General features: G+C 39.3%; 1 protein-coding gene across 3 annotated transcripts in view; it reads left to right on the top strand.

Moving 5' to 3' along the window:
• The window catches only part of SPECC1L (sperm antigen with calponin homology and coiled-coil domains 1 like), a 69,985-nt gene that overhangs the window by 7,021 nt on the left and 36,464 nt on the right, over positions 1-26,500 (top strand). For all 3 annotated transcript variants that reach the window (XM_084297480.1, XM_084297478.1, XM_084297479.1), the window contains exons 2-8: positions 5,657-5,846; positions 11,284-11,443; positions 12,436-14,069; positions 15,535-15,742; positions 22,331-22,404; positions 22,891-23,066; positions 24,844-25,007. In XM_084297480.1, coding sequence (XP_084153606.1) covers positions 5,694-5,846; positions 11,284-11,443; positions 12,436-14,069; positions 15,535-15,742; positions 22,331-22,404; positions 22,891-23,066; positions 24,844-25,007 — 2,569 coding nt within the window. In that variant the 5' untranslated portion in view covers positions 5,657-5,693. The remainder of the gene's footprint in view (positions 1-5,656; positions 5,847-11,283; positions 11,444-12,435; positions 14,070-15,534; positions 15,743-22,330; positions 22,405-22,890; positions 23,067-24,843; positions 25,008-26,500) is intronic.

The raw sequence follows: 26,500 nt of genomic DNA, 5'->3' as shown, positions 1-26,500 counted from the left end.
AAAGTCCTGCAGTTTTCTCCAAACAAGGAGCAGAGGGATTGAGGTATATCACAGCCAATTCTTCCCCAAAGCTCTCTTCTTTCCTCCCTTCTGTTTAAAAGCAAAATAGCAATAGTAAATGCGGCTTGGAAACAGCGAGGGATACGTATAATGCAGCTTAAAGGTAGAATTCTTTCTTGCAGTTCCATGACTTGTAATGGAAAATTCTAGACTCTTTTGAATTTTTAAGATAGAAAGTAATAGGAAAATGTTTCCTCTCTAAATAACTACTTACAGCAGTTACTCCAAAATTGTCGCACCCATAAATCACTGACATCTTTCTGTTTTCCTTGTGGCATAAGAATGTAGCAGGAACCGCCCCAGGAGCAGGGATCCATCCCACCTGGTGCTGTGGGTGGATGCAGAAAGGAAAAACCCAAAGCCCTCTGTCCTCCCTCCTGCCCTGGCTGCTTTCCCACCAAGGCGACGTGTGAATGCCCTCCGAGCCTTCTGGGTTCTGGCTGTGTAGCATCCATTAGGGGATTTCTCTTCTTTGTGTTGTCCAGTCTCCCCTTCCACTCATGCTTGCAGCCACAGCACCCCTTCATTCTGCATGAAAATACTGCTCATTTCTCTTAGTTTGAGCCTAGCTCTTGCTTCAGTTGCTGTTCCTAAGCTTTAGGAGTGGAGGAGATGGTCAGCAGCCAGCCCCAGTCCGCCTTCTCAGTGCCGTTTGTCATGTTCGCCATGAGAGGTGTCTCATGGGAGCTGTTACTTGCCTTTGATCTTGTTTTTGTCCCTTCAGGTATGTAAGAAATCCTTTTTTTGAGGTTAGGGGACCAGAACCGCACATACCAATGAAGTGTGGGCAGATAGGCAAGGGGTGGATTTGCTGAGTGCCACATTTGCTCTGTACTACGTCCCCAATAATTCTGGGAATTGCTTTACTCTTTTGGCTTACCCCAAACGCTGTGCTGATGCTTTCATAAAGCTGTGAATCGAAGCACCAAAGTCTTGCTGAGCAGTTTTGGTCAGTTCAGAGCATATTTTTATACGAAGCTGAGGTTGCTCTTCCCCAGGAGGCAGACACCATCATCTGACTTTACTTGCTGGTTTTATTTAGTCTCGTGTCTGATTCCACGCAGTGTCCTCTTAACCTTTAGTATCCTAAGTAACCCTAGCATCAGCAAACTTCCATCTCCTTGGAAATGGAGCCTCAAATCCAGCTTGAGCAGTAAAAGACACGCACTGCTTGCTCTGGGCTGGTGGAATCCAGTGGTTAAAGGAGATTGGTTTTGGAAACGTTGAGCAAGAGGCATCGCTGCGGCGTGTGTGTGTGTGCAGCTTGCAGGCTGACTTGGAGCTGGGGACCTTATGAATGCAGCAAACTCTGCCTCGTGGTGCGTAGCTTATTTCATGGTCCAGGCATTGAATTGCTGGCGATTGTGCTTTCTTGCCTGAGGAGACTTGAAGAAATTCTGAATCTGTATTTTACAGGAGGCTGAAAGGTTTATATTGCATAATCTTTTCTTCACGTTTCTGCCTTTTGGGACTGTGGAAGTGGCCTAAAAATGTCATTCCCTAATTATTTGGGCAAAAGTTGTCAGCCTAAATATATCAAAACCAAAGAATTTGTACAAATAGAGAGTGAATATACTGAGCGCACTGCTCTTGGGTTTGCAGAGACGTATTTTCCTCTATGTTTTGGATATCTGTTTTCTTAATTTTTTCCAAAAAGGCTTGTTGTCCTCAAACCTTTGGATCACTTGTCCGTAGTTTTATGCAATTCTGGAAGGAGATTCTGAGAATATTTGACTTATTATTATTTCTCAGTAAACCAGAATTTTTTAATAGATAAAACTGCTTGATGCCTTTTGATGAAGCATTTTCAGTGAGTGGCAAGAGGCTGGTGCTGCTTAATGCTCTCTCACCTTACAGGCACAGGAAACTTATTTTTCTGTTGTAATTAAGCCTTATCTTTGTGACAGCGAGATTTGCATAAATAAGCTTATTAAATAATGGATGAGGTTGAAATGATCCCAAGGAAGAAATCACCCCTGCCACCACCTCCAGCACTGGGGTTGCTGAAAACCCCGGGCGTGCGTAAGAGTAACCCCGACAGCGCGTGGCGTCGCCGGGGAGGCTGCCTCAGATCAGCTTACAGGGAAGAGCAGAGCCGTGCCATTGGGCAAAACACTTTCAAATTATTATTTATGGAGCTGTGCTGCTGTGGGTATAAAACGTAGGGCTGCTTTCCCGTGCCTCACCAGAGCGATGGGAGCACGTTCCTGAGCCAGCCCGGCTGCCGTTCGCCCTGCGATGTGTGCTGTGGAGAGAGAGACCTCCGGGAAAGGATACAGGTTAGAGGCAACGGTTACACTGCAGCTCAGGAATGCAGTCTTTCTATCTGATAGTTCGGGCTTGTTTTGGCTCTTTTCCAGCCTGATTAATTCTGTAATCGGTATTGTAATGGCAGTGTTAATCAAATGTGTCACAGAAACGCCTCGTGTCTGCTGACGGATCGGCGTTTCGCTTAGCGGTGCGGTGAGGTGCGCTCCTCCAAGTCTCAGGACTCCCGTGGAGATGCAGGTCTTAATGCTACTGCAGCTTTCTAGTCTTAAACTTCTCCTGTGTTCTTGTTTTCTGGGTGGTGGTGGTTGTGTGTTTGTTTTTTAGGGGTGGGAGGGTGTGTGTGTAATGGCAAAGGAAGTCTCTCCTCTCTCCCTAGGGCATGTTACATGCTACGGGTCTGTATACAGTACTGGCTCTTTAAAACAACAGCAAAATAATGTTTTAGCTCTGATCTGAATTATTAGCATTGTGTAGTAATCTTCAGAAAATTTGAGTTGGCTAGTGAGCGTTTTATTTCTTATTTTAAATGTAGCGTTGGGCAGAGACAACTGCTCTGTGCTGACAGCCAAATCTGCTGCTGGTTCTTAATGCTGTGCTTTCCAAAGAATGCTTTCTTCTTTGGGAGCGTGAAGGTAGTCTTCATCTGCAATGCTGCTTAAGGCTTTTGAGAAACGGGGTGAAGTAGGGCTTACCTTCCTTTACAATCCAACAATATTGGTGTCTTCTGCTTTCAGTTATGAAACCCTGACCTTTTTTTCCTTCCTGGAGAAGGAGGGATGGGAGAAGTTTGCACCAGGAGGTCACACGTTCACTTAGAAGCCTGAGTTAGCAAATGCTTTTAGAATCTGTCATGCTAATTGATGCCTTGTCCCTGTTTTAGGATGAGGGTCTGGACTCACTTCAGTCTTTGTAATTATAGTTCAATAACTGTAAAAAAGTCATCTTTCAGTAAGAAAGTAACTATAGGGGCTCAGTTCCCTGGCAGAAACACAGGGGCAGTGGTACTGACCCTCCTTGTCCTCTAGTGTCTTCCAAGTTTGAGTTTCAGCGATCACAAGAAGTCTTTTCCAGTGTCAGAGTTTGGGATATTTAATGGCTATGTTAATACTGTGGTGAAACATTAGGATTACGCTTAGTTACTTTGTTCAGTTTCACATATTTAAATCACTTTGCTCTGGGTGACACCAGGAGGTGCTGGGAGTGAAACCACTGGATGCCACTGACCTAGTGGGTCGCAGCCCTGCCTGTGGCAGGTCCCTTCCAGCCCAGGCTGCCCTGTGACCCATCTGAGTGCCCCCCCCCGCTGCGGCACTGCTCAGCCAGCTCTCAGAGCTGCCTGAAAGCGAGGGCTCTGATTTCCTGCCTCTGTGCAGGTTTTTTTCTTTGAAGTAACTTTTTTTTTTTTTTTTTAAGTGCAGTCAGCTTTGCAACAAACTGTGCACTGACTTTTTTTCAGTTATTCCTCAAGTGTGCTATGGGCAACTTATTATTACTTTTTTAATGTAGTCTGTAGAGCATTAAAACTATCCCCCATTGTTAGTGATGGTGCCAGTTTTACTGAGCTCGCCACCCTCTTTGGTCTTTCCAGTTCTAATTCTCAGTTGAATAAGATCAAAAGCACATGTAAGTTTTTTACTCTTAAACGTGAAAAAGGCAAGAAATGTAAGTGCAACTTCCATTTGTAATGCAACTTACCTATAAATATTAGCTTCTGCAGAAATACTTGTGTATAGCGGTGCTTTTTTTTTTTGAGTTTTTTTTTTTTTTGAGAGGTGCTTTTTTTTTCTGCGAAGGCGTGCTGGTTACCAGTAGCAGGATGGCAGGACTGGTGCATTTTTGACATTCTGATGATGAAATTACAGCAGCAGACAAAGTCTTCTGTGTCGGTTCATGCCAGCTTTCAGAGCTAAAAGGAGTCTGGAAGCTATAAACAAATATTTTCAGTGCCTTAAAATGAGACTTCTTGTTGCGCTAGTGGCACGTAGGGGTCTGAAGACGCAAAGCTGGAGTTTTACTGACTTTGAGAAAAGTCAGGCTTTAAATATGCTTGTGTGCAGCTGAGGTGGTGCTGGGGAGGGAGGAGTGTGTGCGGTGTAATTATCTTAGCATAATGAATTAGTCCTGATCACCGCGTTTGTGGAGCACTTCTCCTGCACTCAGTCATCAGGCTGGTTTTCATGCCTTCAAAATGCTTCACTTTTTAAGAGATGGCAAGAGCTAGATGTGTTTTGTGTTTCTAATCAGCCACAGCATATGGGGCTCAGAGAAACTGGATCACTTGCTTCCATTCAGGGTCTGTCAGACTGCAAGGGGAGTGGAAGTTTCCTCTCTTAATCTTCCATCCTCTGCCTTCTGATTGTGGGGAGATGAAGGCAGGTGCCAGCTGTCCCACTCTTGCAAGAGGGAAGAAGAGCCCGATGTGGCCGGCCCTTTAGGTAGTTTGTGCTTCAAGCTATGGCTGCCAGCTCCTCTGCCCTTCTTTCGGCTGCCTTCCGGAGCTAGCAATTCTTGGGACAACGGCCCTGTTTGTGTCTGCTGCAGCTGCTCCAAGTTTGTGTAAAGTCAGCTTTGGTTTTGGTGCTTCAGTTTATTTCGTCATGGCTGGAATGCCGGCATTGACAGTTGTCTGCTGCTGCACAGCACTTGAAGGCAAGGGGGAAAGGCACGCAAGTGTCCTGACTGCAGACTATGCTGGGTTCCTTCTGGTTTCTTCTCGGAGATAGTCCTCATAATCGTCTGAATAGTCTTGAATTCAAAATTTAATACAGATGAACTCCCATGTGTTTATTAACATGAGTTCTCATAACAACTGATTTCAGGGAATCTGAGTTTTTCATCTTCTAATTTTTATGTTAACACCTTACTCTGCAACTGCTGGTACTCTCTCAGTACTTCAGTTATCAAGCTGCTGGTAATCTTTTCTCAGATCCAGTGTTGATGGTAGTCAGTCTGTTGCCTGAATGCTCCCACGGTATTTTCTTTCCCACAGTCAGAAATAAGAAACATTGCAGCCCTAATAAGCCTTTCTTTTGCTAGCTAACGAGTGAACTTAGTAACATGGGTCACTTATAAAATATCCTTGGTTCAGTGCCATTTATGGAAAGAGAACTGGAAAAAAATGAAATTTCAAAAAAGATCCTTTTTTAAAAAGGCAAAAAACCCCACAGCAACAATAAATAATAATAATTAAAAAAAACTTGGTCAGTCACGTATATATGCTGTTTGGCTCTAGTTTGTGGCCCTTGCTGCTATTCTGAACTTAGTGTTATAAAACTATGTTGCATTTTGTATGTGTTTTATATTTAACACTTCTTTCTGTTTGCAGATTTGTTTGTAAATGCATCATAAACAGACAGCCCAGAATGAAGAAAGCAAGCAGGAGTGTTGGCTCAGTGCCCAAAGTGCCTGGAGTAAATAAAACTCAAACAACTGAAAAAAACAAACCAGAGAACGGCTCCTCACTGTCTGCAGTAACAAAACTCTCCAAAACCGGGACATCAGCTTCCCTTTTGAAGGTAACAACTAATAGAACAATCTGATAATTTGTAGTTTTGATGATAAAAAGTTAAGAGTAGAATTTTAAGGCATGTCCTTAGTGCAACTTAGGCTAGAGATTTGTTACACAGATAACTGGAGGGAATTTGGCTAGCTACACAGCACTGGGCAGGGTGATAGGATCTTGTGTGGCGTTGGTGCTGTATTTTTCACATTGCAATGTGTGATACGATGATGGAAAGCAATGTACTTTGCAGAACTTAGTAGTTCTGCAAAAGGAGCAGCGTGGAAGTTGCATCCAGATGAGTGTTATTAGTGGTGTCATGCGTTATGCTTGAATAGTGTGTCAGCGACTAATGGGATTTGATAAGAGCTATGTACTAATTCTGAAAAAAGAACTAATGAGGTATTTAACATGAGAAACTTCTTGACTTCGGTGATCCATGTCAGGTCAGCGCAGCTGCATTCTTCTAGCTGTTTTGGGCTTTCTTTGTGTGAAGTATTGCTTGGGCTCAATTTGCACAAGTTGGTTCTTGCTCCTAGAACAGGTTCAAAGGTAGGGGTTTTCTCTTGTATTACCAAAACAGGGCAGTGGATTTAGGAGCATATGGATTTCAACAACCAAATAAAATAAGACATACCAAGATGTGCTTTTTTATTTTTATTTATTTATTTTTATTATTTTTTTTTAATGGGAGCACACTCTGCTGGGTTGGATGATGTTATGAGCCTGCCTGGTAGGGAAACGTGGCTGAACTCACCTCCTCCTGATGTTCTGCAGCCCAGTGCACAGAGCTGTGGCAGTTCTGCTGCCCTGGAGCAAGAGAACAGGACGAGCAGAAGGGCTGCTGTCTGCAGCTGGGGCCGGAGCCTCCGTCAGCTACAGGAAGGCAGATAGGCCATTTAAATAACTGGCAAGACCTAGAATTAAAGAAGTGGTAATAGTTGAGGTCTCTCTGTAATAGCTATGCAGAGTTACCAAAGTCAAAAGGTGTGTCCCTTTCTTACAGTCTTGCTGCTCTGTTATGGTTAATGGTGGTTAATATTGCTTCTGATGAACTTGCAAGCCAGGTTTTGGCTAGATTTTTGTCCCTGAGTCCCCCTTCTGCCCCTGCCATCCAATTTAGCTTAACTTGAATACATCTTTTGATGGTTGTTGATGCTACTCGTTTTGCATTTCTAGAAACCTCCCAGAGAATACGGAAGCAAAGATACTTTGTAGTGTACTTATCGAGTTTTTTATGTGATACCTCTCGGTGAGGTAAAGGAGGAGGATGATCTAACACTACAGAAATTTGACCCAGTATGCTTTCACAATTTCACTTCTTATATTAGTAACACTTCTGGCAATGCTTGGATGTTGGATTAGAATTTATGACTATTGTATGTTTGAGGTACAATAAAACATTTTCCCGTAATTACTAAGACTTATCTCTGCTTTGTGTTACAGCCAGGCTTACTCATACAGTTGGATGTCTTTTACTTGTCAAGCTGCTGTTGTGCCAGCTGTGTGACTTAATGACGACTTTATCTCCTCTGAGTGTTCCGTACTTACACAACAAAGTTAATTGCTTATGTTTTGGGGCTTATAGATACTGTCAAATCACATGTATAATTCCTGGCTTGAAAGAAATGTCAATAACCAGTTGTATTATTTTTAAAATCATTTTTCGCATAGTTCAATATTTGATCTTGTCAATGAAGCTTTTGGCATACTGTTTTCCTTACAGAAGCTTTTAGGATCTTCTCTTAGACATGATGAGTTAGTGTGTGTTTTATAAATTCCATTTAATATCCTGGGGAGGGGGGAAAAGCATGGCTGGCAGTAGATAATTAGTAACTTAATTCAGTCCTCAGAGTAAGTGTGCATAGAGATGCACAAAAACTGGTTATTGAATGAAAGGCAGCTGTAGCTGTTAAGAAATAGAAATAGATGGGTACAATACTATCCCAACCTTCAATTCAGTCAGTAATAATGCTGTGCAATCAAAAATGACTTTCTAATTGCAGCATGTTTTTTTTTCTGTCTCCTTCATGATTCATCCGTAGGCAGGTGTTTAGCTGTGGGGGGGCCTTTTAGTTTTGAGTTGTTCCACAGATTTATCCTTTTCTGGGGAGTTTCCAGAGTATTTGGACAGTGTGTCCAGGAAGAAAGTGTGAGACCTACCCTTCTGTACAGCTGAATGCTGTTCCAGGGGTTGGTCTGTCTGCTTTGCAATGCCTGTATATGTATTAATGCCTGGTTATATATCAAGGAACTATTTCAGAAGCTTGTTGCAGTCAGTCTTGGTTTGCCTAAGACTTTGGTAGATGTTCAGCACCTCCTCATCTCCCCACACGTGTCATTACAGCAGAAGGTTAACTGCCAGCCATTTTTAGTTTTTAATCTGTTAGAAAATATTTTGGGCAAATACCAATGTGTTTTTCCTTTTAAGATCAGTATTTTTAGGCTTTTTTAGCTAATGAGCTTGTGATCATGCTAATACAACTAAATAGACAGCCGCTGTACTTCATGCAAATGAACTGCAAAATCCAGTGTCCCTGAGGAGTCAGGGTTTGGACACTAACATTTGAATATTAAAAATTAGAATGTGTTTTCAGTATTCCTCTGTCTAGGCTTCAGTATTCTATTTGAAAAATGCAGTAACTTAATTACAGATTGTTGTGAAGTTTACTGTTTGAAGCCCTCAAATACAGCGACAGTGAGCATCAAAGAAAATCCCACGTAGGAGCATTTATATACATATACATGTATATATGGGATTTGAATGAGGTGCGGTAAATAGCATATACATGTTGAGAAACTAACATCAAATGAATTAATAGAGGTGACCATTCAAGTTTCATTGTATTAAAAGAATAAAGTTGTGGGGAAACATGGTATATAAATTTTATAATTATAAGGGATTTATTTTTACATAGAAAATCAGCATAGGTCTAGATGAACACTTCTAATTATAGCTTCTGATTTTTTAGATTTTTAAAGAAGGGTTTTTATTGCTAAGTAGGATTGCAACGTTTTCCGTAAATGGGAGAAGTTGTTCTTCATCAAGAATAAACTATTTGATAAACATGTGACATTGATTTCCGTTCCAATAAAAATACTATAAAAATACTTCGGTTTTTAAAGTCAAGCACAGTTGCTCTTATGAGCGTACAGAAGAGAGCTGCTGGTTTGTAAGTTTTCCAGAGCTTTGCTAAAGAGTTTTCTCTGCCAAGAGTGTAGTGTTACAGGTTTGAGAAACTGTTTACTAACTGGCTGCGGAGGAGGCTGTGCCTTCCAACCTAGACTAGAAATGGGGTATGTGTAAGGCAGAATAAGAAGGGTTGTCTTAAAGCCCTTTGCTCAGCAAGGACTGGAGGTGACTAATGTCACAAAGTGTGTGTTTTATGTGCTGTTTTCTTTCTTCAAGCTGAGTCACATCTTGACCTATTTGGCTTGATAACATGTACTATAAGTGTCTAAAGCCTTAATCTAATTTCCCCACTGTTTTAACAAGGTAAAAAGTCTGACAGCTCATCACCTGAACTCTCTTGTTTGCCAACTGATGTCAGAGTCAGTAGCAAATTAGAAAAGGCACCGATCTATGTCTTTCTGTAATGCGCTGTTCCAGGTGATAGTTGCATCAGAAAATGGTTTTCTTCCTGTCCCCACGCCCAGAAAATGAAGTTTAGATTAGATACGTCTGATTGGATTACAGGTTACGGGATTGCCAGCTGGTGAGTTTGTTTGCTCCCCCCTGTTGCCCGCAGAGCTTTCCGACCTGGTAGCCCTGCCGCAGCTCCATCCTCCTGACCTCAAGCTGCCAGTCTGCAGGCTGCAAGCTCGTGGATCAGGCAGCGATTGGGCTCCTGGGAGGAGGGAGCCCTTTGGAAAGGCTTTGGCTTACACAGCACCGTGTGGCAGTGCGAGGAGAAAAGCAGAATGGCACAACAGTGGCTCTTTTGTAGCAGAAAGGCATTTTAAATGCACATCAAAATACAGTTTTGGAGTGATAGGTTTTCCTCCAGCCTTTCATGATCCACTTCAGAGGGCTGTACCGCGTCCTACATGATTTAATAAAAACACCTTTGTCCTAGCAGATTTTACCCTTACTGATACCTGCTTCTGCCTGATGATTATCTGCATTTCTAATGACTGCATGCAGAACAAATACATTATCTTCCCCAGCTTCCTTTTGTTTCGCAGCTGCTCGTTGTAAATGGCACAGATCCCATCCATGACCTTTGCACATCGCTGTTATCAATGTTGCTAACTGTTCTCAAATCCCCAGCTGTAACTCAGCTGTAAAAAGCTATAGAATGGTAAGAGAGGCAACATTGGTTTTATCCGTGTAACTTCTTTGTTAATGTATAAAATCATGTCTGGCATATAGTCTTTAACTTCTAGCTTACATACATATTTATATTACAAGCCTGCAGAATTTGTAAGCCATTATGTAAAGCAACTGGTTAGGTCCTGAGCACTACTTTTTAGTTGGGCTCTGAGACTTCAAATGTTTTATCCAGCTGAATAATGCAGTCACTCAGGGAATACTTCTAACACAGATGCTTTCTTTTAACTTTTTTGTCCTTATAATGAGAAGAATGTTTAGCATATTTTGATTGTTTCTCCATTTAACAAATTGCATTTTAAAGAGCGGTACAGTCTGCCAATTCATACTTAGGAACTTAGAGTTTTTAGTTTGCTTTACGGTGAAAGATGTATTTGCTGTTTCGGAATCTGGCTCTTGAGGTCCCTTTGCTTACTCTTGTCACATTCCAGGCAGCGTTTGTGGCTAACAGTAGTTTCAGGAATGATGTTGGGAGGTCAGACGAAAAGTTCATCAACCAAACATCCTGTCTCTAAGAGTGCCTAGTAAGGAGCATGAAAACAAGGCAAAGGATATGTGGTGAGGGCGGCCCTTCCCGTCCCCTCCCCTCTCTGGTGGTTTGTAGGTTAGCATTTTGAGCTAAAAATGGTATTTTATTCATCTTGGATTGATTTCTGTTGTTTGGTTTGTTTTTTGTTGTGAACTTGTCCACCAGAAGATGCTTGATCATACTCTCTTGAAGGATATTATGGTTACTTCCTGGTATTTGCTGGTTTAATTGCGTAAAAATAGTGTTCATTTTTATAATTAAGGAACCTTTCAGTCGAAATTCAGAAGTGTTAGGCTGCGTTATTACTGTGATTTCATTATTGTTTTTTTCACCTTGGTATTAAAACATTAATCATTCCCTCTGTCTGGGAGAGGGGAGGCAGTTTCTATGGTCAATCACATGTAAGTAGCTGAAGTTAAATTTCAGCTCCCTTCCTGTGCATTTTGCAGTGCATCTACGCTTCACCATACTTGACTAGACACAGGACTAGCCAAATACTACTTGTTAAACTTATGGAATCTTTACCAGGAGAAATGTTGGCTATGCAGACTTCTCTGCCAGCTGTCTTAAAGCCACATCTTGCCTTTCTTTCAGACTAAGAGTAACGATGACCTCTTAGCAGGGATGGCTGGTGGCGGTGGAGTGACAATGACCAATGGTGTCAAGGCAAAGAAGAGCACTTGTGTATCAACAGTGTCTTCAGCTGCAGGGACAACCATGAACAGTCTGGAAAATAAGCCTAAAACAGTTGCAGGTAAATGGATATATTGATCCTTAAAGACAGTAGTTGGGGGCATTTTTATTTTCCTGCTGTGTAGTGTGGATCCAGATTGCCTTATGAAGTAGTTGGTAAGGCTGTGGTCAAATCAAATACCTTCTCTGCTTTGGCTTTGATCCTCTTTTTTCCTGTTTTGTAATATTGTAATTGCCTCTTTGGAGGCTGCTTCTTTTAATTTTTTTAGTGCTGATTATGTAACAACTATATAATACCAGGTAATGTAATTAATCTAAAGAATTATAGTTTAATTTGTGTAAAAAAAAAAAAAATAATCCATGGCACAAGCATTAGAATTTGAAGATATGATTGCTTGTTACAGTCAATGTTTTGAACATTCTTTATTGTATTATAAAAATAGAGATCTTTGATAAACTGTTCAGAAATGTGCAGTTATTTAGTATGTTACCAGTTACCGATGGAAATATGTCTTGCTTTCTGTTGCTGTGTTTTGAATTCAATAATGCTTGCAAAGCTATAAATCATCTGGAAATAAAGTAACAGTAATTCATCCTTGTCTGTATGAAATGTGATGAACATAAAAAAAAAAAAAGTCATTTAATTTGGGGAATCACAGTGCACAATTCATCTCTTAAAAGCTTGCATTCAAATTTACTGAAAACAGAAAAAATTGAACTTTCAGGAATAGCACTGCTGTATTTTTTGTACAATTTGTCAGAAACTTTTGGAAACAAAAAGCCTAGCAACTCTTAACAGTTAAACTAAGATCTGACTCATTTTCAAAATACTGGTAAAATACAGCAACTGGAAAAGCATGCATCAATTAAAAGATAACTCCATTGATTCATAAGAAAGATTATTTAAATGTTAACTGTAAATTTATTTTATGGAGTGTGTTTGCCAGCATGATTTAAAAAAACAGCCACTGTAGAGCTGGTACAAAATACACAAGTCTTATGTTACAGTGCTGCATTTTAAATAAATGTTCCTAACTTTCAAAAAATACACAGGTACAAGTTCCACAACTAAGCGTAGCACTTCATCTGGAAATAAAGAATCAAGCTCTTCTAGAGAGAGGATACGTGATCGTTCCCGTTTAAGCCAGAGTAAAAAGCTACCTTTGACTGGACAGGGGACCAATGATACGGTACTGGCAAAACGTTCCCGTAGTCGCACCAATCCAGAATCGGATATTCGAATGAGTAAGTCCAAATCAGACAATCAAATCAGTGACAAAGCTGCATTGGAAGCAAAGGTGAATGATCTTCTGACGTTAGCAAAAACTAAAGATGTGGAAATCTTGCACCTGAGGAATGAACTAAGGGACATGCGTGCCCAGCTGGGACTTAATGAAGATCAAGTTGAAGGTGATGAAAAATCTGAAGAAAAAGAGGCCATTGTTGTCCATCAGCCAACTGATGTAGAGTCTACGTTGCTACAGTTACAGGAACAAAACACTGCCATCCGAGAAGAGCTCAACCAGCTGAAGAATGAGAATCGAATGTTAAAAGACAGACTGAATGCGTTAGGCTTTTCTTTGGAACAAAGGCTGGACAACTCTGAGAAACTCTTTGGCTATCAGTCTTTGAGTCCTGAGATTACAGCTGGCAACCACAGTGATGGCGGTGGCACTCTGACGTCTTCAGTGGAAGGTTCTGCCCCTGGATCAATGGAAGACCTGTTGAGTCAGGATGAAAACACTTTGATGGACAATCAACATAGTAACTCCATGGATAATTTAGACAGTGAGTGCAGTGAAGTTTATCAGCCACTGACATCAAGCGATGATGCCTTAGATGCTCCATCATCTTCGGAGTCAGAAGGTGTACCAAGCATAGAAAGATCTAGGAAAGGAAGCAGTGGCAATGCGAGTGAAGTGTCTGTAGCTTGTCTGACAGAACGGATACATCAGATGGAAGAGAACCAACACAGTACAGCTGAAGAGCTCCAAGCCACGCTTCAAGAGCTTGCAGATTTGCAACAAATAACACAGGAGCTAAACAGTGAGAATGAAAGACTGGGAGAGGAAAAAGTAATCCTCATGGAATCTTTGTGCCAGCAAAGCGACAAGTTAGAACACTTCAGCCGTCAGATTGAGTATTTTCGGTCTCTTTTAGATGAACACCATATTTCATATGTAATCGATGAAGATATGAAAAGCGGTCGCTACATGGAGTTAGAGCAGCGTTACATGGACCTCGCAGAGAACGCGCGCTTTGAGCGAGAGCAGCTGCTAGGTGTTCAGCAGCACTTGAGCAACACGTTGAAGATGGCAGAACAAGACAACAAGGAGGCCCAAGAAATGATAGGGGCATTAAAAGAACGAAATCACCACATGGAACGGATCATTGAGTCAGAGCAGAAAAGCAAAACTGCAATAGCATCTACCTTAGAGGAGTACAAAGCCACAGTAGCAAGTGACCAGATTGAGATGAACAGGCTGAAAGCTCAGTTAGAGCATGAAAAGCAGAAAGTGGCTGAGCTGTATTCTATACACAACTCTGGAGATAAATCAGATATACAAGATTTGCTGGAGAGTGTCAGGCTGGATAAAGAAAAAGCAGAGACATTGGCCAGCAGCCTGCAAGAAGAGCTGGCACACACTCGCAATGATGCCAACCGGTTGCAAGATGCCATTGCTAAGGTAGGGTTTACATCCTGTGTTTTAACATCACCCGTATATCATGACTCTTAGTGTTGAACATTGTAGTTCCTTCAGAAGTAAAGGATTAGTGACAAGGTTAATCAGATTATGGTATGGTTAGGATTAGTGACTTTCTTAACTTTTATTATAAAAATGCTGTAGGCTTTTTTTAAAAAACAAAACAAAACAAAAACAGGTGCACTGGTGCATTCAGACGCAGCATAACTGCTTGGTTACTTTTTAAAATACCTGTATTTAAACACCAATACTTATGTCCAGGGTCAAACTTGTACGTTATCTTAAATACTGCTTGAATTTTGTGCTTACATGTAAATCGTATGCTTTTTGCAAGAGTTTCAAGGAGTTGGTGCCAAACTGGTGAATGTCACTGAGAGGGTGCCTGGAGTAAAGCTTTGAGGTGATAACCCAGCTATTGATGACTTGTAGAGCCTTTCACCGGTGTAGAGAGAATATTTTAATGTTTCAGCTTATTCAGGTTGGTTCAATTAACTTAGAATAAACTAAGGCAGAGAAGTGTTGTCTAATGGAGAAATGACTAATTGAGGGAGAAAATTACATTCGGTGAAATACCTTAATTTACTAAATAAAGGTTTTAGTTTTAATTGGAGAAAAAAATACATACATTTTTAACTGATCCTTAATTATGGCAAATATATAAAGGTTTTTGATAATCATCCGTCCAGGAACAGCTTGTGTGTTAATTGTGTTCTGGATGAAAATGTTTGAGTCCTAGAGCAGCTATTTGGATTTAAATGAAACTCATTTTATCTAGCAAATGTATTGCTTATGCATTTGAAGGTATATCTTCCTGATGAGAAAGTTTGTTTAATGTCTGAGCTTTGTGTTAGTTGCAGATCAACATGTTACTCAAGATGATCAACAGCTGGTTAGAATCAACCTTAATTTGAGATTTAAAAAAATAGAATAAAATTTTAATAATTAAACTTGGGTAGTGCTATTAAAATAAATACCCAAACAGGTGATTTAAAGTAGGGCATTTTGTGGATTAAAATTGCTGCCTGTGTTGACCTGCCCAAAGGCATGACCCTAATTTTTGCTGTTGGGCATGGGAGTGAATGTTAGAGACTCTGATCTCAGCTTATTTAAGTTGTAGTTTCATGAGGCAGGGTAAAACGGTCTTGCTGCTTCTGAAAAGAGGTCTACTACCTTTCCCTGTGTGTTGTTTTTTTGGTTTTTAATTAAGCAGATCAGTGGCTTCTAACACTCCTCTTGGAAGTACTTCAACTCACACATACACACAAATGTGAAACTTGCTACTAGGTTAATAAAACAAATTCTCTCTCAGATCCAACAAGCACTAAAACTGATGCACAAAAGAGTGGACTTTTTTTTTTTTTTCCAACCATAAGTATGCTAATTACAAAATTAAGTGTGTTTTAAAATGCAATCTATTTAGTTATGACATGTGGTATTTCTTTTTCAGGTCGAAGATGAATACAGAGTGTTCCAAGAAGAAGCCAAAAAACAAATTGAGGATCTTAATGTGACTCTAGAAAAACTTCGGACAGAACTAGATGAAAAAGAGACTGAGAGAAGTGACATGAAAGAAACTATCTTTGAGTTGGAGGATGAAGTAGAGCAGCATCGTGCTGTGAAGCTTCATGACAATCTCATCATATCTGATTTAGAGAGTAAGTGTTATGAGTTCTTCTCGTGAGAGAAACGAGAATTTAAGAACCAATGAAACAGAATGCTGAAATACTGAAAATATTCTCACTTGTGTTTTGTATGTCTGAATTCAAGTCAGACAGGGCTTTACAGAGCCCTTATAATGCTAGAAAAAAAAAAATAAAGTTGGCTTTGCTTCTTCAGTCCTCATAGTAGTTGGTGTGGGAACAAAAATCTGTGAAATGAGAAGAAACGTGTAATCTGACAATGCTGTTTTCAAGGTATTTTTCAAAGTAGGAGAACGTGTAATTACATGTTTAATAATATGTTTAATAATAGTGTACTAGTTGTGTGTTTTGGAGACTAGATGATTGATTTACTTTCTTTAAGAATGCTCTCTTTTTCACGTGCCCAAATATCAGGATTACCAGGTAGCTTGAGAATGTTTAAAACTGATTTCTCCCACCTGAAGAAAGACCTTTTTAGTTGAGAAATGGATAAATAGAAGTCCTGAAAGTTGGACTACTGTCAAGTCAAAGCTGACTTGACAGTAGGGATGTATTATGCATCTTTTCCTGCATAGGTTTGCTCAAGTCATGAAATTGATCTGTGAGCATAAAAATTAATCTAACAAACTTCAAGCAAGTCAAAATAAGACATTATCTGTTGACTCACTGGAGAAGAAACTGTTGGAGCCTGTAATGAAATTCATGTTTACTGTATACTTGTCTATCTGTCTGTGCCTTAGTTCCCTCTCTGATCTGAGACCTGTTCAGACATTCCTACCACAGGCTGGAATTCTGCAATTAGTCTCCATCTAAACAAGAACTTGGGCAACTGTACCCTGTGGGAGCTGTATTTGCACAATACTACTTACAGGGTTCAAATATGTGCTATGCTAAATAAGACAGTGAAAAAAAACAAAGCATTATTCATTTTCACAGTGAGTGAAATATTCATAGAAAGTATTTTAAATTTGTCTGCTATCAAAGAAAAGGTGGTGTTTAAAGCAAGCTAAACTGATTATTCATCTGAAGACCAATGTCTTCAGACATGTGGCTGTCAGCTTTGTTTCCCCAAGCAATACTTCCTTATCTTGAAAGACGATCACTGTTTCTCTTTACAAAATTGATGTAGGTTTTTATTCTGCTCTTTTTGCCTCCCTTTCTTTGCCAACATGAAAGCGAGGTCCTTTTTGGGAGCCGGATCAGAGGCATATGGTCAACGGCTCTGACATTGGTCCTGAAGTCATTTTGTAGCAAACACTTAAAGATGGAACACTTGTGGTTTTTTTTCTACTTGCTTCTTTTTTTTTTTTTTTGTCTTAACTGAAATACATTCATACAGGAAACAGCACCACAGTCAAGTAAACATTTAGGTGTTTACTCAGTAATGCCTAATTACAAGGCAGCTCTAATTTTTAGATGCTTTTGCCTTGGGGATAGGACAAATGGTTTTGACAGATGTCTTGTAGGAATGTTTCTGCAGTCTCACAAAATAGCTGTCAGATATTTCCCTTAAAAGGGTAAAAAATCTGGTGGAAGAACTTCTATTTATGCTGAATTTTTCAGGAAAAATTGTAATAATCTGTTACTCATCTCTCTAGAAATAGTTCAGAAAAAATCAGCTGGACTGATAGCCTGGTGTGTTTGGGTTAGGGGAGAAATCAGCGTAGTTATAGGCAAGAAGGAGAGTGGCATCTAGTGGCCATAGGAAAGGATGGCACCCGAAAAATAGTATTAAAATAAACTTAAACAAAAAACAAAAATGAGGGAAAAAAATAGAAAAAAAAATCCACAACTTTCTTGGACAGATTGAAAACACCGTTTATTATGGGTTCTTAGTTAAGGCTTAGGCTGGAATTTCTTGGTGGTAGTCTCTTAGGCAGTGAACTTGTAAAATATGACTAAATCTTGCATTTGCCTAGGGGCAAATACGGGAGAGTTTGAGAGAGTTTGCCAAATGGCAAAATCACTGGGTGAATGAAAGTGGTGGTAAGACAACTGATAAGTGACACATATTAAATGATAGAAAATTACCACTGAAAGAATTCCCAGAAGACAGACTTTACAATGTGGGTAAGATGCTTCATAGGTGAGTTGGCATTCAGTTTAGTGGCTAATTAACGCTAAATGGTAACGCAGGAACATGGAATGAATGCCCCAACGCTGGGACTTAGGGCATGCTTCATCGCTGGATTTCCAAATGCTAGGAAGAAGTTCAAGGGATGTGTAAGGAAATGTTTCACAGTGATCAGAATACAGAGTTACCACGTTTCAGCTCTTACTATATGTGTGCCTGCAAAAACTGTCATCTCTCCTGTAAGGACAGCAGAATTTTGGCTGTGCTGATTGAAAGCACACAGCGTGCTCCTGCTGTCAGTCCACATGCAGCAGGACCTGCAGCCAACGCAGCTGAACTTCTTACTGGTGGGGTGAGGAGTTGTAAGCAAATGTGATTCTGTGTTGTATCTAAAAATGAAACATTAACTTGGAAAAAAAAAAAAAAAACAAACAACAAACATTTCTTAGATTTCTTTAAAATGTTAAATTTCTTAAATAAAAAAAAAAGACACATTAACATTAAATACAAAATATTATGTTTTGTATTATGGTAAGTGCACTGTGAAGAAGCAGCCTTTGGTGGAGATGGGTCTGGAGGTATTCGGTGGTGGTGAGGGGCTGGGAGAGGGCAGGAGAGGGAGGACGGCAACAGGAGGGGGCCGGGCACTGCACTAGGTGGCGTGGTTGCTCAAGTTTTCATGTGTGCTTTGGAAAAGTTTCAGTAGTCAGGTAGCAGAGCTGTCAGTTCATCAGCTTTGATGACTAAGGGGGTGGAAAGGAAGCCTTTTATTCTTCCAAGAAGTTAACAAATTAATTTGTGGGGAAAATTTTGTATCCTGGTTTGCAGAAAATTGATGTTTGTGGGTTAACTTATAAGTTGTCAGATAGTTCTTCCGAAGCCTGAAAACACTGCTGGCATGTTCTCTTAGCACTGTGTTAAACATAGCAGTTCTCTTTATCCATAAGGATTTAAGTCCGAACATCTTTTGGACGAGGGTAGGTGAGTGAGAAGTTTGATATGTCCAATGGTCAGTGAATAAGCAGTTCTGTTGGAGGGCTGGCAGAATTAGTTTTTAATGCTTTATATCTCATTTGAAAAGGACACTTATGAAACTAAATTCTTACAAATGGCGTTTTGTCCTTGCCTACCATAACGTTAGAAAAGTCAATTGAATGTTGGTTTTTAATTGTTTTTTTGGCTAACATTGGACACTTGATGTGCATTTCTTGCTGTATAGACCTCCTGGCTGACAGGGGTCAGCTCAAAAGCCCAGCAGATAAGCAAATTGCCTGAGCCTTGGTGTGTTTGTGACCAGCGCCTCTTGCTTTGTAAGGAAGCTGCAGTTCCTAGTAACTGCTAGGCTGATAAAGCTCTGTACAGATGTCCTAATGCTGGGATAGCCTTTTCTGTGCTAGTACAAAGCAAAACAAAGTAGCTAGTACAGAAACTCTGAAAACCCTCTGTGGATCCATCTCTGTCAGGATGAATTGATTTAGCATTGCCTGTCGAGAACCATAATGTCATTTTGTGAAACTGCTGCATATTGTGAACATTTAAAAAAAACCGCATAGGAAACATCTTCATATTGTAACTTTTCTTCTTTCTTTTTACAAAGATTATTGGAATTGAACAATGGAATGTTCATGCTCATCCTCACCTTGTAGGGAGGGATTCTAGCTGCTAACTGTAACTAGTAAGAGGTACAGTATGCAGCGATACTTTATGGCATCCTTATAAAAGTAGGATGGCATCCTATTCCTTCCTCCTGCCTCCAGCCCTAGTTTGCAGTTTTTAACACTTGTAGTCTGCATTTCTTGGAAGTTGTTTTGCTACCTTTTAAAAAGCAAGGACTTGTCAAACTGTGATTTAAAATGCAGACAGAATTGAATCCTGCAATAAAACATAAGCAGCTTGCTGATTTGTGTATTTGATATCTTTAGTTATCCTACTCGTTTATCACAACGGCTCCCTTGTTCTTTACTTACCTCCAGACAATAGTTATTTTTCCTTTTATCTCAGTCCTCTTTCTTGTCTCCTTAAAAGGAGGACGCTGGATAATGGTGGAAGGGAAGCACCTGCCCACCGTACTGAAAACTGCAGTGCATACAGGTGTTAGGGGGTTGTGCATATTAGAGAAGAACTAGGGAGGCTGTGAAGATGCACAAAGGACGGATACCATAAAGAAGGTGTGCAGAGGCTGCTGCCTCTCTGCCTGTTCTGACTGATGGAGTTCTTGGGCTGTGACTGGTGGCACAGTGCTAAGAACAGAGCTCAGACTGGATGGGGTGAAATCACGTATCTCAATCTTAATTTCTCACTAGGTTTCAAATTCTTGCAGTTGCTAATCGGTAGTTCTGTCCAGTCCTATTTTTTTAATCTCTGATAGATTTGGGGTGGGGGGATGACTGTTTCTAACAACTGCTGTCAAATGCTCTGTATTGTTTATAGTAACTGCAGAATATTCTGGCCATTGTGTTTTACTTCAAAGCATAAATATACTAAAACCTAATGGTGCGTTTCATATCTCACAAAAGCTCAAAACAATGGTATTATATAAGCTTTAACTCTGAATGCAGTTATAGTTTCTGGTTTGTAGCTATTTTTAGGCGAGCTACAGCTTGTTAGCACAGATTTTATTTTTAAAAACATTGAACTACCTGTAAAAAAGAAAATGTTCATGCTCTAGATTTCATTTCAAAGTGCTACTGGAAGCTCTTTAGGTTGTGTTGACTTGCTGTCACTGTTGAAAATTACCTAATTTGCAGTGTGTGTGTTTTTTTTTTTTTTTGACATTTGTTTAAAGGAAAAAATGCTGTGGAGAGGGAGCAACTTTTTTAAGTTTGACCTAAAGCTGGCATCTAAATGCTGACTCTAGCTCAGCCAAGTTGTATATAAATAGAGAAGCTAAAAATTGTGAAGCTCTGCTTGAATATCATGGTAGCATGAGGTTTGGTTGGCCCGCTCTTGGGCTTGTCTTCAGAACTCAAAGATCAGTTGGATGCGTCTTAAAATGGGCAGCCTTGTAAGAAGGAGATATGTAAAGACATACGTCTAATTTTAGTGTTTCAGCTTTTGCAAGCCTGAGAGGTTATCATGTTATCAGGCCAGCTGAGCTCTGTCTTGTAAAGAAATCAACTGTGGCGTTTAAAGCCTCTGAAGTTGGGACCATTGAGGCAAAGTTCAATTAGTTCTTCTAATGAAGAAACCAGAAGGAATTCCATCACTGGAAAGTTAAAATGTTCTTATGAACCTTGTTGAGGTTCTTGATTGTACACATCAGCATAAATCAGTTTGTTGCATTTGATTTGAACAATTGGAAATGCCTGCTCTCTTCCCGTTAGTCTGCAGCAGCTTCATCTTTATTGTTAGGAAAAGCTCTTTGACAGAAGACAAGGAGTACTGAAGTTATGGCTTACTTGGGAAGATACTGGTATTGATGGGTATTGGCAGAACAATGACTTTGAATAAACCCTGGATTCGGTGCTTTTCCTGAGGCCTGAGAGCCAAGTACGAATACTGGAAAGTGGTTCATCTTGGAAAATCAGACACACACCCAACCTGTGTCAATTGGTCTGTATGTGTTGGGCACGCTTCAATCTTTCTGTGAAAAGATCATTGCTAATACACAATGAAAACATTTGTTCTAAGCAGATCACGAACCTGAACTGAAACCCCCGGTTAATCAGTTGGTCCATCGTTTTTACTTTTTGAAAATAATTGAACGATGCTATGGAAATGAAACACCCTAGAATCCAAGGATCAGTGAAGTGACATGCTAATTAGAAATTTATGCTGTGTTCTTCTTCATTAATTGCTTAGCTATAAGAATGGAGTAATCAATCACACTGTCCTTTCGTATTGAATCAAGTAACAAATGAATAATAATTGCAGTTGCCAGTCTGTTAGACGCTGCATTAGGGTTTGGTACTGATCAAGCTGCATTCGCTTTTGTATCGCTGCTGACAGATTTAAGGGCCCATCTCTTTCATAACATGATCTCATTGATTGTTTGTCCCTTTGCTGTAAATATAGCTTGTTTCAACTTCATATAATAGCTTGACAGACAGGAATGTAAGGATTTTATCCCCGTTGAAGGCATAGCAGTGGGTGTTATGTCAGCTGCTTTGTGGCAGAGGAGTAAATTGTGAATCAAAAGGCTTAATGTATCTGCAGCTTGTGGTTGAAGAGGAAAAGCCTCTAGATATCCATAGTTTTAGGATCCTTCCATGTTAACCTACCTACCTTGTATGTACTGGTTTTGTTTGCTGTTTGTTATTGTTTTGTCATTTTAATGTTGTGACATGTAGTGAAGAGACTGGGATTTGTATAAAAATCGATGTGGTTTATGCTGTTCCCCTACCAGTCATAGAGCAGTATATACTTATTGATGACTTCTGTCAAATTGCTTCTGATCATATTTTTCTCCAGATGGCTCTGGTTATAATAAATAAATAAATAAATAAATATTACAGATTGTTTCAGTTACTATTTCTTAAGTAAATAGATCCCTAGATAAGACCTTACATGGAATTTTACTTTCTTTTCAGATACAGTTAAAAAACTTCAGGACCAAAAGCATGACATGGAAAGAGAGATAAAGAATCTTCACAGGAGACTCCGGGTAGGTTAATACCTAAAAACTTGGAATGTCGTAAGACCTGCATGTGAAATTGTCAAAAAGTGGTATGGCTGGATGTAATACCAATACAATTACTTCTGAGGAGAAAGGCATCATAGGGGAATATATTTACTAACCTACAGAGACTAAAAACTAATTTTGAAAAATTGTCTTCTAAGTACGGTATCGGGATTGGGAGAAAATATTTGTAGTGAAGAAAACAAATATGCATTAAACTATGCATGAGAAGACGAAGGAACATTATCTCTGTTTCTAGAAAAGAAATTCATGACCTTTTGAAGTTGTTTCCAGTAAAACTTGATCAATGAAAGTTGTAAGTTATGTTATGCATAATGCCAGAGACGAGTGCCTTTATTAGACCTCTAAGTTGCTTCCTGTAATAGCAGAGGGAAAATATGAGTAATATGGATAACTTCAACTTCACAATTCTTGCTGCAGCTTTCAATGTAAAGTTTGATTTACTTCTAGGAGGAGTCTGCAGAATGGCGTCAGTTCCAAGCCGATCTACAGACTGCAGTGGTTATAGCAAATGATATCAAGTCTGAGGCCCAGGAAGAGATAGGGGACCTAAAGCGTCGATTACATGAAGCTCAGGAAAAAAATGAGAAGCTCACTAAAGAGTTGGAGGAAATAAAGTCACGCAAGTATGCACAAAACAACAGGGATATTGTCTGTTTTGTAGGGGCGTTACAGTTTTGGAAATCCAGTATCTTAACTGTTACTGGGGCTCTGGATGTTTGTAAATTGTCACTGTAAAGATGTGTATTTCAACAGGCTGCTTTATGCAGGCTTTCAGGGAATCAAAATAAGCTTAGAAGAAAAGTATTTGTTTCTTTATTTTGTATACTATTTATTTAAGAATATTTAGTTTGGCACTTTTGTAAAATCAGGTTGTGATGGAGGATTTTTCCCAGTAACATTTAGACTTGATTTAATTTTCTTCAGCATGAAAAACAAGCAGAGTTAGCTTTTCTGTACCATCATTAATACTTCCCTTTAGTAGCCAGGGCTTTTGGTGTGATTGAAAATACGACTGTAGCTTTACCTGAGAAGAAACCTTCCTCTGCATGCATCTTGTACTGTTTTCTTTCCACTGGTAATTGTTTCTGGAAATAATTAGAGGTGTTTCATATAAAAATTAACTTTTAAAATAAAACATTTCAAATTATGATGCTCGAATTAGGTCATACAATTAGTTAAAGACTGAATCCTATGTCTTTCAGGAGTGTTAGTCATCAGTAACTCCATAGAATAGCAACATCTTGGGCAGCACCATTTTAATCCTGACTTCATTGTCTCTAAATATTGAATAGCTTACAAGTACAGTAATGATGTTTGCAATGTGTATGTGTTGTTTTTTTTTTTGTTTGAGCTATTTATAGGACGCATTACACTTACCTCCAATCCTCCTTCCTATGTAGGCTAGGAGAAAAGTGTGGGAAAAACATGATAGGGATAGGGAGAGCAAACTGGTTACACTGACAGTGGAAAATTATCTGAATGGATGAGTGGTGGTTGTAAGCCTTCTTATCTGAAGTAGGATCATGAAAGTGAGAAGGGTGAACACTAATACATTTTGGCAAGAACTGTAATTATTCAATTACTCCTCGAAAATGAACCTTTGAGGTTACAGTTGCACTTCTGAAGGCTTGCTGACTATAGTCAGTATATTCCTTACTTGTCTACATACACACAGCATTTGACATTTGACTCACTGTAGGCAAAGAACAAGGAGACAATTGAAATAGAAATGGAAAATGATATAATTACTGTATTGGAGGGAAGGTGGTGAGAATGTATATTACAACATCTGAAGCAAAAATCAGACAATGTTTAATTAGTTCAGGCTATAGAAAATAGGTTGCTTCAAACCTATTTTTTTGTCTTGGGAGTGACAATGAATACCATAACCATGATAAATATTCTGTTCTAAAATTCTAAAGTTTTTGCTTCAAAACAGATTTGGATGCTGCCTAGACATTAATGCTAGAAATATATTATTCTCATCTCCTTACTCTTGATTTAAATTGTTTTCTCTTTGTGCAGGTAGGAAAAAAAATATCTCCCCTCTGAGCTGATTATTTTCATGTGGTAAAATCTTTAAACCTCAGTTTTTCCTTGTATGCATCTATATGTATGTATTTGAGAGGGGAACAGAAATTTAGCCTTAAATAGACTATTGATTTGATAGATTTCTTTGCCTGGTGCTTAAGCTGTCTGGCTGACAAATAGTAAGAACTCTTACATTGGTAATTTAGGGCGATCATCTATTCCTCAATTACAGTGGAAAGAAAAATAGGTTAATGACTGATTTTTTTTGACCATAGATTTTAATTTGACTTCAAATTTGTGTTGATTTTGTAACACTTTGTGTGTTAAGATGTTTTTAAATGCCTTAAACAGGCTGCATATTGATTTCAGGCAGGAAGAGGAACGTGGCCGAGTATACAATTACATGAATGCCGTAGAGAGAGATTTGGCAGCTCTGAGACAGGGAATGGGCCTGAGTCGCAGATCATCCACCTCCTCAGAGCCAACTCCTACTGTAAAAACACTCATCAAGTCATTCGACAGTGCCTCCCAAGGTAATTATCTTCAACCAATGTAGTGTCTGTACTACGTTATGTTTTTTGGGTATTTTGACTTGGGCATTTCTAATGGCTTAGCCAATTCAAAGGTAAGTTGTTTTATTATACCATCATGATTTATAAGTGGTGGCTGAAACAAATCAACCTAAACTTGATTGCACAACAGCTTGTTCACTGTGGTTAAGGGCAAGCATCCTTCTTTGTTTTCTGTTTTTTCTTCACTGCTGCAGTGCCAGTGTTTCACATGCTAGATGCTTTGATTGTGCTCCCATATATTAGAAATACATAAACACACAGTACATAATTGTAGCTGGAATCACAGCTGACTGCAACCTTCCTATTAAGTTGTGTACATGGTGTGCCAAAATAAGCATTCTAAAAGCAATGGAATGGCTAGAGCCAAGTTTGTTTCTTTTAATAACTTGCGTTTGCATAGACAAAGTGCTAATGAAAGTTAAAAATAAGGTCCAACCAATATCACTATTAGAAGATAGGGGGTATAATTTCTGAAATGAAAGGGATCTCACTGTTGAGACAGTGGAATTCACTGTAATTTTCTGATGGTGAAAAAAAAGATACTATTGTCCTTCTCTGTAGATGAGTAGAATAAGAAAACCAAGTAATTCTTCTGAAATGGGAAACAGGTTTTAGGTTTGATTGCATGTGAGATGTTGTATGGTTTAAAACATTTTCTTCACCAAGTCTTTTGTCCTTGAATTTCACTTATGATAATGTTGCTGTGAGCTTCTGAAGTAAAAAGACCTTGCTGGAAGTAGACTATATTACCAGAGAGATTTACAGTACCTGTATTGTGCGTGGCAAATCGATTTTTACACCCTTAAAGACTGAAAATGTAGTATGCTATAGAAGTATCTCTATTATTTGGTGATTCTGTAAATGATTCTATTTCCTTGCATATTTTCTTATTTCATAGGTATTAAGTTTTTGATTTTCCTAGAGTTAACTTAGAAGGTTTTCCAATCTGTTTTGGAATAAGGTTCTATCTTGCCGGAGTTTGGTAAAAGAGTAAATTCCCTCTGCCTTCTTTTTCACCTTTTATTTTAAGCTGGTATCTGTTGTCTTCAGCATTCATACCTAATCATGCTGTTAAGGAAGCATATGACTGACTCAGCCAGCTCAGTGTTTATCTGTTTTCATACTTTTCTAATCATAGTATTTGTTTAATTCAAAATTTGGATACTCTTACATAACAGTAGGCCTACATTAGCTATGGACTATGTAGTAGTGATGGCATTGGATTGAAAATGAGAAAGGAGAAGCAGGTGACAGTGGATATCTTTCCTGTCTTACTGTTCCAGGAGCCTGCTACCATCTCTTTAACTATCTGGAGATCAGAGAACTAGCAATGCTATCATTTACATCTGCCAGGGTAATAGTATCCTGCACCTTAGCCGTGTCCACCCTGCAGTAAACTTAAATGTTTTTACCATGGATAATATATTCAAGACAGAAAATGAATGTAATTACAG

This window comes from Netta rufina, assembly GCF_964035555.1.
Source record: "Netta rufina genome assembly, chromosome: 17".
Classification (NCBI taxonomy): domain Eukaryota; kingdom Metazoa; phylum Chordata; class Aves; order Anseriformes; family Anatidae; genus Netta; species Netta rufina.
This window is presented reverse-complemented; position numbering and strand designations above follow the sequence as displayed.